At 38.4% G+C, this 18,149-nt stretch overlaps 1 protein-coding gene across 1 annotated transcript in view; it reads right to left on the bottom strand.

Moving 5' to 3' along the window:
• Positions 1 to 18,149, bottom strand: part of LRP6 (LDL receptor related protein 6) — a 125,886-nt gene that overhangs the window by 67,207 nt on the left and 40,530 nt on the right. Inside the window, exon 3 of the mRNA XM_016197462.2 lies at positions 10,498 to 10,695. Coding sequence (XP_016052948.1) covers positions 10,498 to 10,695 — 198 coding nt within the window. The remainder of the gene's footprint in view (positions 1 to 10,497; positions 10,696 to 18,149) is intronic.

Here is an 18,149-nt window from a genome sequence, read left to right as displayed (position 1 = left end):
GAAAAGTAATATGAAATTAACACACACAAAAACAAATTCAAACAATACCCATTACAGCCCTCCTGATTCCACATAAATTCTTCTCAAATCTGATATGACGAAAATCTTCTCTTGCAAAGAACTCTTAAGTTTCCACCTTTCCAATTGTGTTTACTGTTAACTCATTTTACTCTAGCTGCTGAAAAGCTTACAGACACAGAAAAAAAAAAAAATCAAATAAGACAACTTAGTGAGTTACTATATGCAAACCTGTAACCTTAACCCAGGTCAAGAAATAATTTTGCCGAGAACCACAGAAGGCCCTTTATAGACCCTGTCCAGATCCCTCCCGCTTCACAACAATAACCATTATTTTGACTTTATAGTAATCACTACCTTACCTTTCTTGATAGTTTTATTACCCAATTGTGCATTCACAGAAAAAGTTTAGTCCTGACTACCTGTTTTTTCATTTGCTGTGCTTTTTAAGTCTCTCTTTTTAAGACTTTTTTTTAAAGAGCACTTTTAATTTCACGGCAAATTTGAGGGGACGGTAAAGAAATTTCCCATATATACCCTGCTCCCACACATGCACAGTCTTTGCCCTTATCAACATTCTCAACAGAGTGGTACTTTTGTTACAATTGGAGAACCTACAATGATCCATCATAGTTACCCGAAGTCCATAAGTACCTTAGGTATCACTCTTGGTGCTGTACATTCTATGGACTTGGACAAATGCTTAATACACATAGCCATCATTATAGCATCATAGAGAGTATTTTCACTGCCCTAAAAATCCTGTGCTCAGTCTATTCATCCCTACCTCCACCACCTTTTCAGTCTCTATTTTTAAAATTTGTTGTTATTTTTTTATTTGTATTTACTGATTTTAAAGAGAGAGGAAGGAAGAGAGAGAGAGAAGCACTGACTTGTTACTCCGCTCATTTATGCATTCATTGGTTGATTTTTATATGTGCCCTGACCGGGGATCAAACACACAACCCTGGCATGTGGGGATGACGCTCTAAGCATCTGAGCTACCAGGCTAGGGCCTAAAATTGGTTTTTATTGATTTTAGAGAGAGAGAGGGAGGGAGAGAGAGAGAGAAAAGCTTTGATCAGCTGCCTCCTGCACTCCCGAGCATGTGCCCTGGCCATGAATCGAATCAGTGGCCTCCCTATGCATGGGATGATGCTCAACCAACTGAGCCACACCAGCCAGGACTGAGTCTTTTTTTAATCTGCAGGTTACCTCATCACTTTTTACAGTTGGCCTGTTGAAGGACCTGGGATAACTGACCTATATGCCCAGAGCCACTGATGCATACTCATGGTACACTTCAGTATGTTTCTCTGTCCTCTGTTTTACCTACAAACTCACTGCAAATGGCAAGTTTGATCAGACTCATGTTGAATTCTAATTGTATCATTTTATTTTCATTTAACTGGAATAGCTTTCCCATACGTTTTATTTTGTTAGCTACCAGATTCATATAGGAAAGGGAAGATAAATTGCTTGACTCTGTCTTTATTATCAACATTCAAGGTAATGAACTGGTTTCCTATCCTCTGAAAGTGACCACTTCCTTTTTAAACTCATTATAAACTCAAGGGCTTAAACATACTTGATGAGTTTCTATCAATCTCTGACCAGTGAAAGGTTTCTTAAGTTATTTCTCCAGGCTTTCTGAAATGACCCTAGTAGTCTATAATAGCTTCCTTGTTGTCTGGTATGACAATGCTCCAGCTTGTCTTGTACATTTCTTGCCAGAGAGTTGGAATCAGCTATTTCACCTGAAAGGTATGATTTAAGGTGGAACGGTTTTTCAAGATTACAATCTGGGTACTTCCCCCCACCCCCACTCCTCTTCAGTATATAAACATACATATTTGTGTGTATTTATTGTTATAACATACAATACCCAATAAGCTCATATCAGTATTTTCAATAAAAACTCAGAATTATCAGTTTCTTTTACTTAATCTCTATGGTATCAAATCTATATTTCCTTTCTCCCACACCAACAACCCAACATATGCAAGGGCAATAGAATTAATATATCTGATAATTATTCACTTACTTGATGCAACATTATAGTCTCAAAAAACTCAAAATAAATGGTAATATCTATATACCATTATAGTTACTACAAAATTTAACAAAACTTTTGCATGTAGCTCTTATTCGTTATGTATTATACTCTCTCAATTTTTGTTTAAAGTTCAGCAGGAACCTTTTTTTAAATGTTTTTATTGATTTCAGAGAGAGGAAGGGAAAGATAACGATGCGAGAGAATCATCGATCAACTGCCTCCTGCACACCCCCTACTGGGGATCAAGCCCAAAACTTGGGCATGTGCCCTAACCAGGAATCGAGCCTTGACCTCCTGGTGCATGCGTTGACGGTCAACCACTGAGCCAAACCAGCAAGGCTATACTCAATCTTAACCATACTTTAGTTTTCATACTACACATAATTATATGTTTAATGTTCTTCACCAAGAATTATTTTGATATCTCACTCATCATTTTGGTTGCCTAAAGCTCAGTCACTAGTACAGTTTCAGGACTGAGTCAGGGAAACAGTATTTCTTGACTTGTTGCATGTTGATAATGTTGTCTAAGGCTTATTATGAGAAAGTCAGTTTTGCTGAATAAAAATCATTGGCTCACATTTTCTTACTTTGAGTACCATAAAAGTACTACTGCATTTAATTCTGGCAGGGAGTGTTGCTGTGAAAAAGTCTGATACTAATCTAATTTTCAAGTCATTTATGTTATTCTTAGAGGCCTAGAGTTTTTCTTTTTCTAAAAAAATAATTTTACTAGAATATATCTTGGTGGTTTTGCTCTGGCTTACATTCTCAGGCACACAGTGTTCTCTTTCTCTCTGTAGTTTTCAAGTCTTCTTTTAAGAGACTTTTCCTGAATTACAATTTTTCATATTTGTTCTGTCCCCTTGCTTCGGTTATCTTCCTAAAAGCCTTTTATCTGTGTAGTTTCTTCTTTGCTTACCTTCAATATTTGTCACTCTCAAATCTTTTTTATCTTTTCACATTCTTTTTAGTCTTTAACTTTTCCCTCCTTTTCAACTTGTATTTTAAAGATCTTCTCTCTTTATTCACTTTTGTGTGACTTTTCAGAAATGATTTTTCTCTTATTTATATTTTCCTGGATTCTATAACCTTATTTCTGAGCTTTCTAATTTTAATTTATATTGGTTTGTGACAAGTAACATTGGTGTCTCAATTACTGGTAGTGCATTTTAAAATGGAGGTTTCATCGGTTCTATGATATCTTTCTAGGAAGTTTCCTATGCAAGGCACTGTTTTGTTTACATTGTTTCTTTTTTCCTTTATAACATTTTTTTCTTCAGCTCTACTGAGGTATAATTCACAAATAAAAATGAAAGACACTGAGGTGTATATAATGACAAGATATACATATAAATAGTGAAAGGAGTCCCCCATCTAGTTAAACATCACATCTAATGACTTTTTTTGTATCTGGTGACAACACTTAAGTTCGGCTCTCTTAACAAACTTCAATATATAATGCAGTTATCAAATTAGTCACAGTGTTATATGGGATGGGCAAAAGTAGGTTAATAATAATAAATAGTACAATGATTAATAAATAATAATACAAGAATAAAGTCTATTTTGTGTACTCAAAACTGTAAACCTACATTATATATAACCCCTGTATAGACTTTTTTGAAATTTTTGGAATGTTTTTATTAATTTTAGAGACAGAGGAAGTGGAAAGGGGGAGAGAGAGAGAGAAACATCGATCGGCTGCCCCCGTATGCACCCCCACTGGAATCCAAACCACAACCCAGGTATGTGCCCTGACTGAGAATCAAACCAGTGACCCTTCAGTGCACAGGACAATGCTCAAGCCAGGGATGCCCATCCCTGTATATTAAATCCTCAGACCCTTTTTGTCTTATAGCTAAAAGGGTTTTTTGTTGTTAATCCCCACCCAAGGATATTTTTTCCATTGCTTTTAGAGAGAGGGAGGGAAGGAGGGAGGGAAACATCGATGAGAGAGAGACACATCGATTGGTTGCCTCCTGCACACACCCCAACCGGGGCCGGGGATCAAACCTGCAACCCAGTTACATGCCCTTGACTGAGAATCAAACCCAGGCTGATCTCTAACCACTGACCCACAGGGCTCTTATGGCTAAAAGTTTAAACCTTTTTACCAATCTCTATTCCCCCACACCCTAGCCCTTGACAAGCAGTTTTCTGTTAGAAAAAACAGAAACTATTGAGTTTGACCCTTCTTTTTCTGTTAGGATACCACATATACAGTGGTACCTCAGTTTTCGAATGTAATCCATGTGGCATGTTTGACTTCCGAGGCGTGTTCGAAAACCGAAGCATTTACTTCCAGGTTTTTGGTGTTCATAAAATGAAATGTTCATCAACAGAGATATTCAAAAACAGAGGTACCACTGTACTTGATACCATATAGTATGTCTTTCTCTATCTGACTCATTTCACTGAGCATAATGTGCTCAAGGCCCATTCATGTTGTCACAGACAGCAAGATGTCCTTCCTTCTGATGGCTGAATAATATTCCATTAATGCATATATACACCACATCTTTATTGACTCGTCCACTGACAGACACTTAGATTGTTTCTCTGTAGTACTGGCTATTGTGAATAATGCTGTTATGAACATGGGAGAGCAGATATTTCCTCCAATTCCTGTTCTCACTTTCTTTGGATATATACCCAGAAGAGGGATTACTGGATCAAGGGTTAGCAAAATTTTTAATTTTTTTGAGGAGCCTCCATACTATTTTACATACTGGATGTACCAATATACAATCCCACCAACAGGGCAAAAGGTTTCTCTTTCACCACATCCTCACCAATATTTATCTGGTCTTTTTTGATGATGGAAATTCTGACAGGTGTGAGATAATTCACTGTGGCTTTGATTTGTATTTCCCTACTTCCCTGATGATTAGTGATGTTAAGCACCCTTTCATTTATCTGTTGGCCAAATGTATGTCTTCCTTTAAAAAAAAGTCTACTTAGTTCCTCCTCCCATTTTTTAAATGACATAGTTTTTATTTTTTACTATGGAGTTGTATGAATTCTTCATATCTTTTGGATATTAGCACCTTATCAAACATACAATTTACAAATATTTTCTCCCATTCCACAGGTTGCCTTTTCAGTTTGTTGGTTTCCTTTGCTGTGCTAAAGCTTTTTAGTTTGATATTGTCCCACTTGTTATTTTTGTTTTTATTGCCTTGTTTCTGGTGTAAAATTCAAAAAATTGTTGCCAATACCAAGGTCAAGAAGACTTTTCCCCTATGTTTTCTTTTAAGAGTTTTAGGGTTACAGGTCTTAAATTTAAGTATTTAACCCATTTAAGATGATTTTTGTGTATGGTATTAAATATGGGTCCAGTTTCATTCTTTTACATGTGGCTGTCCAATTTTCCAAACATATCCTTTCCCCATTGTATGCTCTTGGTTTATTTTTTGTAAATTAATTGACCATATATGCATGGGTTTATTTCTAAACTCGCTATTCTATTTCATTGATCTATGTTTTTATGCCAATACAATACTGTTTTGATTATAACAGCTTTGGAATATAGTTTGAAATTAGGAAGTATGGTACCTCCAGCTTTGTTGTTCTTTACTGAGATTATTCTGATTATTCAGAGTACTTTGTGGTTCCATACAGATTTTAAGATTGTTTGTTCTATTTCTGTGAAAAAGACCATTGGAATTTTAATAGGTCTCTGTTTTTTATTACCATGAGACTTACAAAAGGAATCTATCCCAGCAGGGATTAGCACACACAGAGCAATCATAATCACTTATCTCTCAGGTTTTTCCTGAAAGAAGTCTATCTGCCTACTTTAAAAACTGCTGTCTAATGGTCAGGCTTCTATTTTAGCAGATATCTAGAGGCTGACTGTAATCCCTCCAGGAGACCAAGGAAGCTAGCAGACACAACCTCCATCCTCTACCTCTAGCTCACTCCAAAGTTCCAGTATCTCCACTGATTCAGCTTGTACACACATCTAGTGCCCCAGCTTTTGTACATGCTGCCAAAGTGATGGGCCCCTGCCTATATAGCTTGCCTCTGAAAATGAACAAGACTTACATCCACAAGTCCCACAGGAATGAAGCAAATAATGAAGCAGTTCTTAATAGGTACAGGGCAACTACTTCTGCAGCAATATACCTAAGTCCAACACAGAGGGAGCAGGTAAAAAAAAGCCCATCTCCGAATTTCTCCCTGAAGGGCCCTAACTATATACTTTCACGGCTGCTGCCTGGGAGCCCAGCTTCCCATGAGCCTTCATCTAGGTGCTCACTGTGATCCTCCACTTTGAAATACATGACAAATATTAGTACAACCTCAGCTACTGGCAGCCAGCCACTAAGAACAAAAAAGGCAGTTTGGACAATCACAAAAGTTTGAGAGACAACCAAGAGCTCAGGCCAGGCTGATTGGTAAGGTTCATCTCCTACACTAGATCACTCCATCAAGAGTGGGAGAGGTGGCTGTGTTTACCAACACAGAGAGTCAAGGAAAATGAAGAAACAAGGAAATATGTTTCAAACAAAAATAAAAAATAAAATAAAACTCCAGAAACAGACCTTAATGAAACAGAGATACATGATTTACTAGACAGAGAGTTCAAAATGACAGTCATAAAGATGCTCACTGAGGCCAGGAGAACAATGCATGAATAAAGTGAAAATTTCAACAGAGACAAAAAAATAAGAAAGTATCATAAAGAAAGATCACAGAGCTGAAGAATACAATAACTGAACTGAAAACTTCAATCCAAAGGTACAAAAGCACACTAGATCAACTGGAAGGAAAGATCAGCAAACTCAAAGACATGGCAGTGAAAGTCATCCAGAGAAGTGTAAAAAAAGTGGAGACAGCTTAAGGGCCTTATGGGACACCATAAAGTAGACTATAAACTCACATGATAAGGGTCCCAGAAGGAGAGAATAAAGAGAATAAAAGTGGCAGAAAGATTAATGGAAGAAAATGGCTAAAAATTTCCCTAACGGGAAGAGAAAACAGACATCCATAAAGTTGCAAAAATGATGAATTCAAAAAGACACACACCAAGACACATTATAATTAAACTGTCAAAAGTTAAAGAGAATCTTTTTTTTTTTTTTTAAATATATCTTTATTGATTTCAGAGGGAGGGGAGAGAGGGAGGGGGAGGGGGAGGGGGAGAGGGGAGGGGGAGAGGGGAGAGGGGAGGGGGGAGGGGGGAGGGGGGAGGGGGGAGGGGAGGGGAGGGGAGGGGAGGGGAGGGGGAGGGGAGGGGAGGGGAGGGGAGGGGGAGGGGAGGGGAGGGGAGGGGAGGGGAGGGGGAGGGGAGGGAGAGGAGAGGAGAGGAGAGGAGAGGAGAGGAGAGGAGAGGAGAGGAGAGGAGAGGAGAGGAGAGGAGAGAGGAGAGGAGAGGAGAGGAGAGGAGAGGAGAGGAGAGGAGAGGAGAGGAGAGGAGAGGAGAGGAGAGGAGAGGAGAGGAGAGGAGAGGAGAGGAGAGGAGAGGAGAGGAGAGGAGAGGAGAGGAGAGGAGAGGAGAGGAGAGGAGAGGAGAGGAGAGGAGAGGAGAGGAGAGGAGAGGAGAGAGAGAGGAGAGGAGAGGAGAGGAGAGGAGAGGAGAGGAGAGGAGAGGAGAGGAGAGGAGAGGAGAGGAGAGGAGAGGAGAGGAGAGGAGAGGAGAGGAGAGGAGAGGAGAGGAGAGGAGAGGAGAGGAGAGGAGAGGAGAGGAGAGGAGAGGAGAGGAGAGGAGAGGAGAGGAGAGGAGAGGAGAGGAGAGGAGAGGAGAGGAGAGGAGAGGAGAGGAGAGGAGAGGACATTAAAGGAGCTTTTTCAAGCTGAAACAAAAGAACACTAATTAGTAACAGGATAACATATGAAAATTTAAATTTCGCCAGTAAAGACAAATACCTGGTTAAATTCAGAATACTCTAATGTTGTAATAGTGATGGGTAAATGTGTTAAAAGACAAAAGTAGTAAAAATAACTAAAAGGTTAAAAGGCAAAACAGTAAAAATAACTACAATGTGTTAATGAATACACAAGGTAAAAAGATGTAAATTGTGACATCAGAAACATTAATGTGGGGGGAGAGTAAAAATAGAGCTTAAGTATACAAAATTAAGTTATTAAAGAAAATGTTCCTTACAATAGCGGTAAGTGGGATTTTACCTTGATACTTCTGTTTCTCATGTCTACATAAAAATAGTTCTCCTGAACTTACAAGAAAATGATGTTCAAGGTAGTTTTTCTAACTTGACAGAATTCAGTCTTCTGTTGTTTTCATTAATATTAAAAACAATGATAGCTTCCTTTCTGAGATCTTCCAGCTGTTCCTCTGTCTATCCTTATCTGAACCTTCTCTTTCCTTTCCCTTTAGTTCCTCTTAATTTTCCCTATTCTTCTTTATTTTGATGATACTATTCTATTCAAATTTGTTTCTACTCAGTGTGGTACCCTGTCCTGGTAGAGAGCTCTAGCAGGTACAATTCAAGAATTCTTTGGAGCAAGACTGCTCTATCATTTTCTGTATTTACCATGGACACACTGTTGCCGGACACTGGAGTGGGCAACCCCCACCCTCTCATTTCAGCTGCTGCTCTTAATATAGTCTACCACATTGTCTAATAAATAGTTGAGGCTATTTTGGAGGTCTCCTGCATTTAAGTTCAATGAAACACCCCGCATATTCATTCCCTTCCCTTCCCCCCTTACTCTTGCACAGATAGTAATACTACAGAGGCCTCGTAGCTGTTGGTGGTCTGCCCTTACTTGCTTTTATTTCTGGATGCCTGAGGTTAGTTTATGATATGTTTTTAGATTTTCTATCTAGTTACATTGGGTTTTGTATGGATATCCCAAGGGAATCAAGAAAACTATGGCATGGCCATATTCAATTCCTAGTGTCCCTCTCAAAGCCAAATTTGAAGTTCAAACACAACAATTATGTTTTTTTGTTTGTTTTAAATCCTCACTCGAGGATATTTTTTTCTATTGCTTTTTAGAGAGAGAAGGGGGGGGGCACAGATGTGATAGAGAGACATCGATTGGTTGCCTCCCACACGTGCCCTGACCTGGGCTGGGGACCAAGACTGCAACCAAGGTACGTGCCCTTGGCTAGAATCACACCCGGGACCCTTCAGTCCACAGGCTGAAGCTCTAACCACTGAGCAAACCGGGTAGGGAACAACGATTATGTTTTTGTATTCATCATATACTTATTTTTTGACATTTCTAATTGTTTTTAATAAGTCAATTTCACTCATTTTTTGAAACAAGACAAAAAATTCCATGACTATAAGAAGTTTATTTTAATAAATTCTTTAAATCTTTCCTGGTTTTCAAATGCTTCCTGATTCATCATTCAGATAACTTACAAGTGCTTACCCTTTGAAAAATTCCTTCAACATTACCTAAGGCTCTCTAGATTTCTGTTGGAGTCTTAGAATAAAACCACTAGAAACCCAAATAATCAAACACAAGAACATAAATAGGAAATGTCTTTAAAAATCTGAACATGATATGCATATATGCACAACACAAGGACACGGACAATGGTGGGGAGAGGGACTGGGGAGGGGGATGGGATGGGGTGGAATGGGTCACTGGGGAGAAAAAGGGACAGCTGTAATATTTTAAACAAAAATAAAAATAAAATAAATTTAAAAAAATATCTGAACATGATCTGAGTAGAAATTCCATGTTTATGTATTATAATTGTCTTCCTTGATTATGAGGTGTAGTATACATACAGTAGGTTTTCTCCTAGTCCAGGAGTTGGCAAACTACAGCCCACTGGCTCAATACATATGTTGAAAATAGAGTCTGACTGGAACACGGCCATGCCCATTCCCTTGTGTATTATCTATAGCTGTCTTCACACCACAATAGCAGAGGTAAATAGTTGCAACAAAGATCATATACACCCACAAAACCTAAAATATTTACTATTTGGCTCTTTACAGAAAAAGCCTACCAATCTAGAGAGCTTCCAAATGAGCTTCCATGAGCAGTACCTAGGGCCCTACGGGTAATTCTGAGTAGGATGACCTTTTGTTGTACTGGGTGTCCAGCACATTGCAGAATGTTTAGCATCCCTGGTCCCCTAGGAACTACAATGCTAGTAACACTCCCAGTCCTCACATTAACCAAAATTCCCCATACATTTCCAAACACTCTTGGAGAGAGAAGTACTATCTCTGGTTGAGAAGCACTGAAGAAGTAAATTAGCTCAGAGTAAAGGAGGAGAATATATAGTTCATAAATTCTAAATGCTACCAACAGATGAGAAATACAGGTACCTTCTAAGAGGAAACTGGAAGTGCATTCTTCTTCCCATTTGACACTTAGCAAAAAATACACTAATTTCTTAATAAAATTAGGCTTTATAATCTGATTACTATATCAAGACTCATGGTGTTTACTGAAAGTTTAAAAGTAAATTTATAAGGCAATCTTACCGATTTGTGCCATCCAGATTTGATTTGTGGATGAAATTAAGTTTTGCATCTGCCCAATAAAGCTTCCGTTCCTCATAGTCCAAAGTCAGTCCATTTGGCCAGTAAATGTCAGTGTTTATTATAATGAAGCGACTTGAACCATCCATTCCAGCACGTTCTATCTTTGGTACTTCTCCCCAGTCTGTCCAGTATATGAATCTAAAAATCACATAAACAATAAACCCATGACATAAGCAGGTTAACAGCAAAGTATTTCATAATTATCACTATTAGATTAATAAACACACTCAGAAACACTAAAATTAAAACACTAGAAATTATCAGAATTTTAATGATCTACCTGGTAATAACTGATTGAGGCAAGCAAGCATCAAAAAGGATGCAAAAAAACATCTGATTAAAGTTTACTGGGAAAAAAGGATATTTACACTTTCTCAATGTATCTCCCCCCAGGTTACTTACTAATAACAAAGGGAAAAATGATAGCTTTAGAGAAAATAAGCTTGGTGAACACCACCCTAACCACTTCATATAAGTTAACATCGTTAAGGACACAAGCTCGCATCATATATGCAATGCACTGGGAAGTACATGCCATCTTTTCTACAGAGCCTTACACAGTATTCCTGCCCTAAAATGCACAGCTGAACAAATTTATGAAGAAATGGAGAGAAGCAAATTGAGAAACATTCTGAAAAGCAACAGCCTTTGAAAATATCAATGTCATGAAAGTAAAAGAAAAGCTGAGGAACCACTCAAGATTAGAGGAAAATAAAGAAACATGGTAACTACATTAAGCACATAATTCTAGACTAATCAGCTGGGAAAATGCTATAAAGACATTATTGGGAGACCTATCAAAATCTGATGGATTGTCAAATTATATAATAGAAATGTACTAAAGTTAATTTCCTAAACATGATTATTGTATGGTTAGAGTATACAGAATTTCATTGTGCTATTTTTGCTTCTACAGATGTGACGTTTTTAAAAAAAAAAAAAATGGAAATCTTAATAGTCTTATTCCAGAGGGGGAAAATTTTTTCCCTTGATTTAAAGGTAAAACTCTGAATATGTTATATTGCAATTAAAAGCATTTTTAAGTTAAATGAGATGCTATGAACTAGATATGAAGTACTCAATAAATGTGTTTAAATGTAACTGAAATTTAGGTATAACTTTTACTCAAAAAATAGGTGGAATGGTGATACTAGAATGATTCCACTTATGTATACTGTTATTTCACATAAAGTGCTTACTCAAATGATAGGACGAGAATATCAAGTGGGGAATAAACATACTTTCTAGTTGCAAAGTATTGTGCTAACAGCTTTCCACACATTATCTCACTTAAGCCTTATAGCAACATTATAAAATATTATCTCCATCACCATTATTTTAGATTTTAAAAAACTCAGATAAGTTAGCACACTGTTCAAAGTCACACAGCTAATAAATGCAGAACAGAAATTCAAATCTGTATTCCTCAGATTCCAACACTTATGCCACACACCACAGCCTTGATTTGTAAAGGATAAAAGGCAAACTGCTCCCAAAATTAATAATGATTGGATAATGTCCAGAATGAGGAAGGGGGGGATGGTTAGATTCATGTGAGATAAAACTATGTAAGAAGGCAATTTTAGATCATGTTACAATTTGTTTTTTATTCTTAGAGCAATATAAATGTACTTAAAGACTTTTAAAATTGGAGGTGAAATGACTAGATGGGGGGGGGGGGGGCTGCAATATGAAGAGAGACCGGAGGAAAGCTAAAAAGAACAGAAAGGCCAGAGCTCCCAAAATGACTGTGAGGCACTCAGCAAGTTGTCTCTCCTAAAATCAATTTAAAAAAACAGGAAAAGATTATCAAAAAGAACTAAAGTCCCTGAGAATTTATCAAAGGACACATAACAAAAAGAGAAGCATTCATTCAAGAAAATCTACCAAATCACAGTAAGAAATGTGGTATTTCAGCTAGAGGTTATAGCATCAGCATCCCTGGTGATGCTGAGTTTATGGCACAGAAGTTCTACCCCAAGAAGACACGACAGGCCATAAAGATTGGCCAAAGAGGGGCTGACTTTATTTGGAGCACTTGGAAAAATTATGCCTAGGAATATTGTCAAAAACAAGGGTAGTCTCTTCTCAGTAGCAAACAATTCCAGCAATACTGGTCAGGAAAGGTAACAAAATGGCACCCCAGACAGAAACTGAATAGAGAGATCCTTGGTAGTCAGGAAGGCTGTGTGCATGCACAAGGCTGCTCCTGCTCCTGCTCCTGCTCCTGCTCCTGCTCCTGCTCCTGCTCCTGCTCCTGCTCCTGCTCCTGCTCCTGCTCCTGCTCCTGCTCCTGCTCCTGCTCCTGCTCCTGCTCCTGCTCCTGCTCCTGCTCCTGCTCCTGCTCCTGCTCCTGCTCCTGCTCCTGCTCCTGCTCCTGCTCCTGCTCCTGCTCCTGCTCCTGCTCCTGCTCCTGCTCCTGCTCCTGCTCCTGCTCCTGCTCCTGCTCCTGCTCCTGCTCCTGCTCCTGCTCCTGCTCCTGCTCCTGCTCCTGCTCCTGCTCCTGCTCCTGCTCCTGCTCCTGCTCCTGCTCCTGCTCCTGCTCCTGCTCCTGCTCCTGCTCCTGCTCCTGCTCCTGCTCCTGCTCCTGCTCCTGCTCCTGCTCCTGCTCCTGCTCCTGCTCCTGCTCCTGCTCCTGCTCCTGCTCCTGCTCCAGAGACACTACAGAGAACCACTGAACACTAGTCTCTGGTCGTATGTGGGATAAACTTTAAATTTCCTAAAATTTGAAAACATTCGCCAAACCACAAACAGATTCAAAGAAAAATGATGAAACCCTTACTGGCTCAAGGCATTTAGGAACAACCTCTAATCAATCATTAGCAGACCACTAAAATATAGTGCCCAGGGACAACCTCTAGAAAGCCAGGCATAAAAAAAAAAAAAAAAAAAAAATTAAGAAAAAAGCAGTAGCCTTCCAAGAAGAGGAAAGTTTCCTTCAAATATTTTCTTTTGAAATTCCAAATTATAGCCTTCTCTCTTCTAGAGCCTTGTTAGGGAAGGAATCTCCAGACTATTTTTGTTTTGTGTTTTGCTGTCCTTTACCAAGTCTAACAAACTTGGGGGGGGGAGGGGGGAGTTGAGCAGTGACTTCAGAAGCAGACATTAAGAGGGAAACACATTCAAAAGAGTTTAGCTGAGGCAAGTCATTAAACAAACAAAAAACAATAGCAAAGCAACAAGCCAGGGCTCAGCTCCATATATGCTATAAGGACATCAATTACCTGTCTGATATACTACAGGAATTCCCAAAATTAGTTTCTGACAAGAATCTTGCCTTTGAGCATTCTCTCAGTTCACTTCTCCAGCTTGCCTTACCTGCTTTTACTGAACTGCACTTTGCCCTGATGCTGCAGGGACAAATGCCAAAGAAATTTGTTACTGGATATTATAACGGTGTTGTTCATTACATTACATAGCAGCTTCTTTATGAAGACTAACGAGGGTAGAAATTGGTTTCATTATCAGGAGTCAAGATGATTTCTCAGCAAATGGCACTTACCTAAGGAACATTAGCTCTTATAATTGATATGCTTTAGATTGGCTTAGATTATTCCTAGGGCCCATTCCAGTAACAAAATTTAGATTTCTTATTAACGGTCTTCTTTTATATCCACCATTACATCTCACTCAATCTTTCAATATTAGAAAGGGGAAAAAATACAAACAACATTCAAATCGTAGCAAAGATACCCACAAATCCTATGGCCCTTCACTCACAAAATGTCATGGACATTTGGCATTTTAGGGTGGCTATCTAGAATCTAAACTACCTTCCTATGTTTGAAGAATCCTCCTTTTAAGGCAGAATCAAAGAAATTGAAAACATCTGGTATTTTACCTTCAAAACCTCCACTGCAATTGGAACAAGGGCTTTTTTTTTTTTTTTTTTTTTTTTTTAATATATCTTTACTGATTTCAGAGAGAGGAAAGGAGAGGGAGAGAGACAGAGAGAAAGAAACATCAATGATGAGAGAGTCATTGATGGAGCCCACAACCCGGGCATGTGCCCTGACCAGGAATCGAACCCCGATTGCCTGGATCCTAGGTCGATGCTCAACCGCTGAGCCACGCCCAGCCGGGCGGAACAAGGGCTTTAAGATCTGGGTTTTGCCACTCTAACAAACCAAGAGGGGGGTTAGAGAGGGAAGAAAACGAAGCAAAGGTGACACCAGCAACAAGGACCACAAGCAATCTACCCATTCTGGTGAGGTTGAGGGCAGTAGCAATGGCTAAGAAAATACAGGCTGAATTAGCTCATCCTTTAATCCATCCAGTTTTACAAGAAAGCACTGGCAGCAGTTTTAGGAGTATCTGTTGCCTCAAGTTACTGAGAGAGTACAAAGTGGTGAATATACCATCTAACAGTGATGCCTTCACTGTCCCAGGTTTGTGGTATGATTTGGATTGTTGTTCCTGACTACAGATTCCTAGTTCTTCTACCATTTAAGAAATTCTATGAGTAACCCAGTTATCTGCTTTAAAAATACTTTTTCTGTTTAGAGGGATTTTCTATTGCTTAAAACTATGAACACTAACACAAATTTCAGACTGACAACAGCACCCCAAAGCATTAGTTTAAAAGTTTAAACAAAGTCACTTCAACTCTTATGCCAACAGCAACTTGTATCTTAGAACTTCCCCCGACCCCCATCTTCTTACAAATGGCATGCTTCAAGAGTCTCACAGCTATTCCCTCAATCTACTATGACTTCTCTCATTAAGGGACAATGTCAACATTCATAAGAATGACTGACAGAACTGTCAGGCAAATCACATCCTAAACTGTCCATCTTGATGAAAACATATAAAAGGAACAATTTGTGACAGACTTGATACTTATATCATCATAAACAATGAAACTGTTTGCTTTATTATCTACACCTTTATAACTTCAAAACTCAATAATCATCAGTACATAATGACCATGAGATAACTGGTTCTTGAATATTCAGAAACCAGAATTGTACACGTAATTAACATTTATGCTATGATCTGAATGTTTACCCCTCCAAAGCTCATGTGTTAAAATCCTAACTTCCAAGGTGATGGTATTAGCAGGTGTGACCTCTGGGGTGATTAGGTCATGAGGGTGGATCCCTCATGAATGGAATTAGTGCCCTTATTTTTAAAAAGGCCCAAGAAAGTTTCCTTGCCCTTTCTACCATGTGAGGTTACAGTGGGAAAAAAAGGCTATCTAGGAAGCAGGCCCTCACCAAACAGCAAATCTGCCAATGCCTTGATCTTGGACTTCACCATCTCCATAACTGTGAGAAATAAATTTCTGTTGTTTATAAGCCACCAGTTACAATATTTTGTTATAGAAATCCAAATAGACTAGTACAAGTTATCTTTAGCACAATGTTTCTAGATTGTGCATACCCTTCCCCGTACAAATACACTAATAATAATAATAATACCAGCAACAACAATAGTGGTAGTAATACCACCACCACCAACAGCAACAGCAGCAGCATGAAATACCTAAAGCACAAATTTTCAGCCCTGGCAGCATTTGAGAATGACCTGAGAAACTCACTAAAAATATCAATAACTTGGGTTCTTCTATCAGAGATTCTCATTAAATTGGTCTGGGGTGTGACCCAGGCATCAATCTTATCTAAAAGCTCCCCAAAGAATTCTAATGCACTCAGACAGGGTTTAGAACCAGTAAAAAGAAATCTCACTTTCTCAAGAACCTATTTCTCCATAGCACTCAATTTTTGTACAAGTAGTATTAATGTGTTTAACTCATTAACCAGCTGACCATAAATATTAACAAATAATTAGCCCCAGGTGCCACTTAGTCCCTAAGTTGTGGAAAACTATATGTAAGGGAGCGAAGCACCAAATAAATTCCACCCACATAACAGCCTTCCATACATTCTTCAAACATTTTACAGTTTGACAAATGTGATTCTAAAAGTTCACAGTTATTGCTTAAATTTTACTAAGTAGAAATATACAAAGATCTGTGAGAATATAAGTGAATTTTCAAATTTCTTCTGCAACTTTTCAAGCTTTTGATACCCAATACTTTACATAGAAGCAACCCTCAATTATGATTTTAATTTGTCAATTCACTTCATATATCACACACAATAGCCTCATTTTACTTATGAGGCATGAATAAATAGCATATTTATAAATACCCTTTGAAATCTTTTGTCTGCAGTTTAGAAAATGTTGCCAAAATGGTAAAAGAGGGATTATGTTAGATCACCTAGGAATTTTCATCAAAATGTATACTATACAAATAGTATACAGTTGACTCTTTAACAACATGGGTTTGAACTGAGCAGGTTCACTTGCCTAAAATTTTTTCCAAAAAATATACAGGAAAATATTTTATAGAGATTTGTGACAATTTGAAAACCTCACACACAAACCACGTAACCAAGAAATACTGAAAAACTTAAGAAAATGTTAAGTATGCCATGACTACATAAAATATATGTAGACACTAGTCTATTTTATCATTTACTGCCATAAAATATGCACAAATCTATTATAAACAATTAAAACTTATCAAAACTTAACACAGTACCATTCATAGTCAAGAGACATGTAAATAAATGTAAAGATGCGGTACTAAATCGTAAGTGCTTAAAATTAACTGTAGTATTGTACTACAGGTTGCTATTGTGGTAAACTCAAGTGTTCTGTTAAGTATCATCTCTGTGTGAGCAGTTCATCTCTCCAGTGAACTGTGTATCACAGTAAAAAGTGATCTCTTGTGATTCTGATAGGGACACTTATAATGTCCAAAGATTGAGCACCTGAATTAATCTGAAGTATAATTGTATTACTTATAAAACTGTAGAACATGTATACTTATGTGAGCATGGGTTTAAGTTTTTTTTTCCTTAAGCTTCTTTCTCTTAGGCCTTTGCACCCTACACCCCTTGATCCTGGACTGAAGCAGTTGAGGTGGTGCAGGTGTGAACAATAGGTTAAAATATCACCTTATCAAGACATTGCCAGATGACCAAGATCAAAAGAATGACATCTGCGGACTTCCAAGACTGCACATAGCTGCATTCCATTCCCAACCTCAGTTTCCCCCATATAACCCTATCCTTCAGGCCACTCCTTTAGAGTGGGTGCTCATATGCTCCCAGTCTTCTTGGTTGGCCAGCCTTCTCAATAAATGCCTTATATGATTCAACCCTGCACCCGTTGAACTGGATACAGCAACAGGCAGCCCGAGCCCCACCAGGGTTTCCCGGTAACAGTTCTTGAGTACTTTTTCATCATGTTTAGTGCAATACTATAAACCTTGAATAACACCATGGGAACCATACTAAATGCCACTAGTGATGCTGGAAATGTTCCCAAGAAGCAAAGAAAAGTCTTCAAATTACAAGAAAATTTTGAATTGCTTGATGTGTGCTGTAGATTGAGGTCTATAGCTGCGGTTGCCCACCATTTCAAGATAAATGAGTCCAGCTTAAGAACTGCTGTAAAAAAGAAAAGAACATTTGTTGCTGCAGGCATGCCATCAGGTGCGAAAACCTTGCACATTTTGTGAAATACCTTTTTACTTCATAATGAAAATGCAGCTTTTATTTGGGTGCAGGGTTGCTATAAGA

Source organism: Miniopterus natalensis, chromosome 2, assembly GCF_054644295.1.
Source record: "Miniopterus natalensis isolate mMinNat1 chromosome 2, mMinNat1.hap1, whole genome shotgun sequence".
NCBI lineage: Eukaryota > Metazoa > Chordata > Mammalia > Chiroptera > Miniopteridae > Miniopterus > Miniopterus natalensis.
The sequence above is the reverse complement of the archived record's forward strand: the minus strand, read 5'-3'. Positions and strand labels throughout refer to the sequence as shown.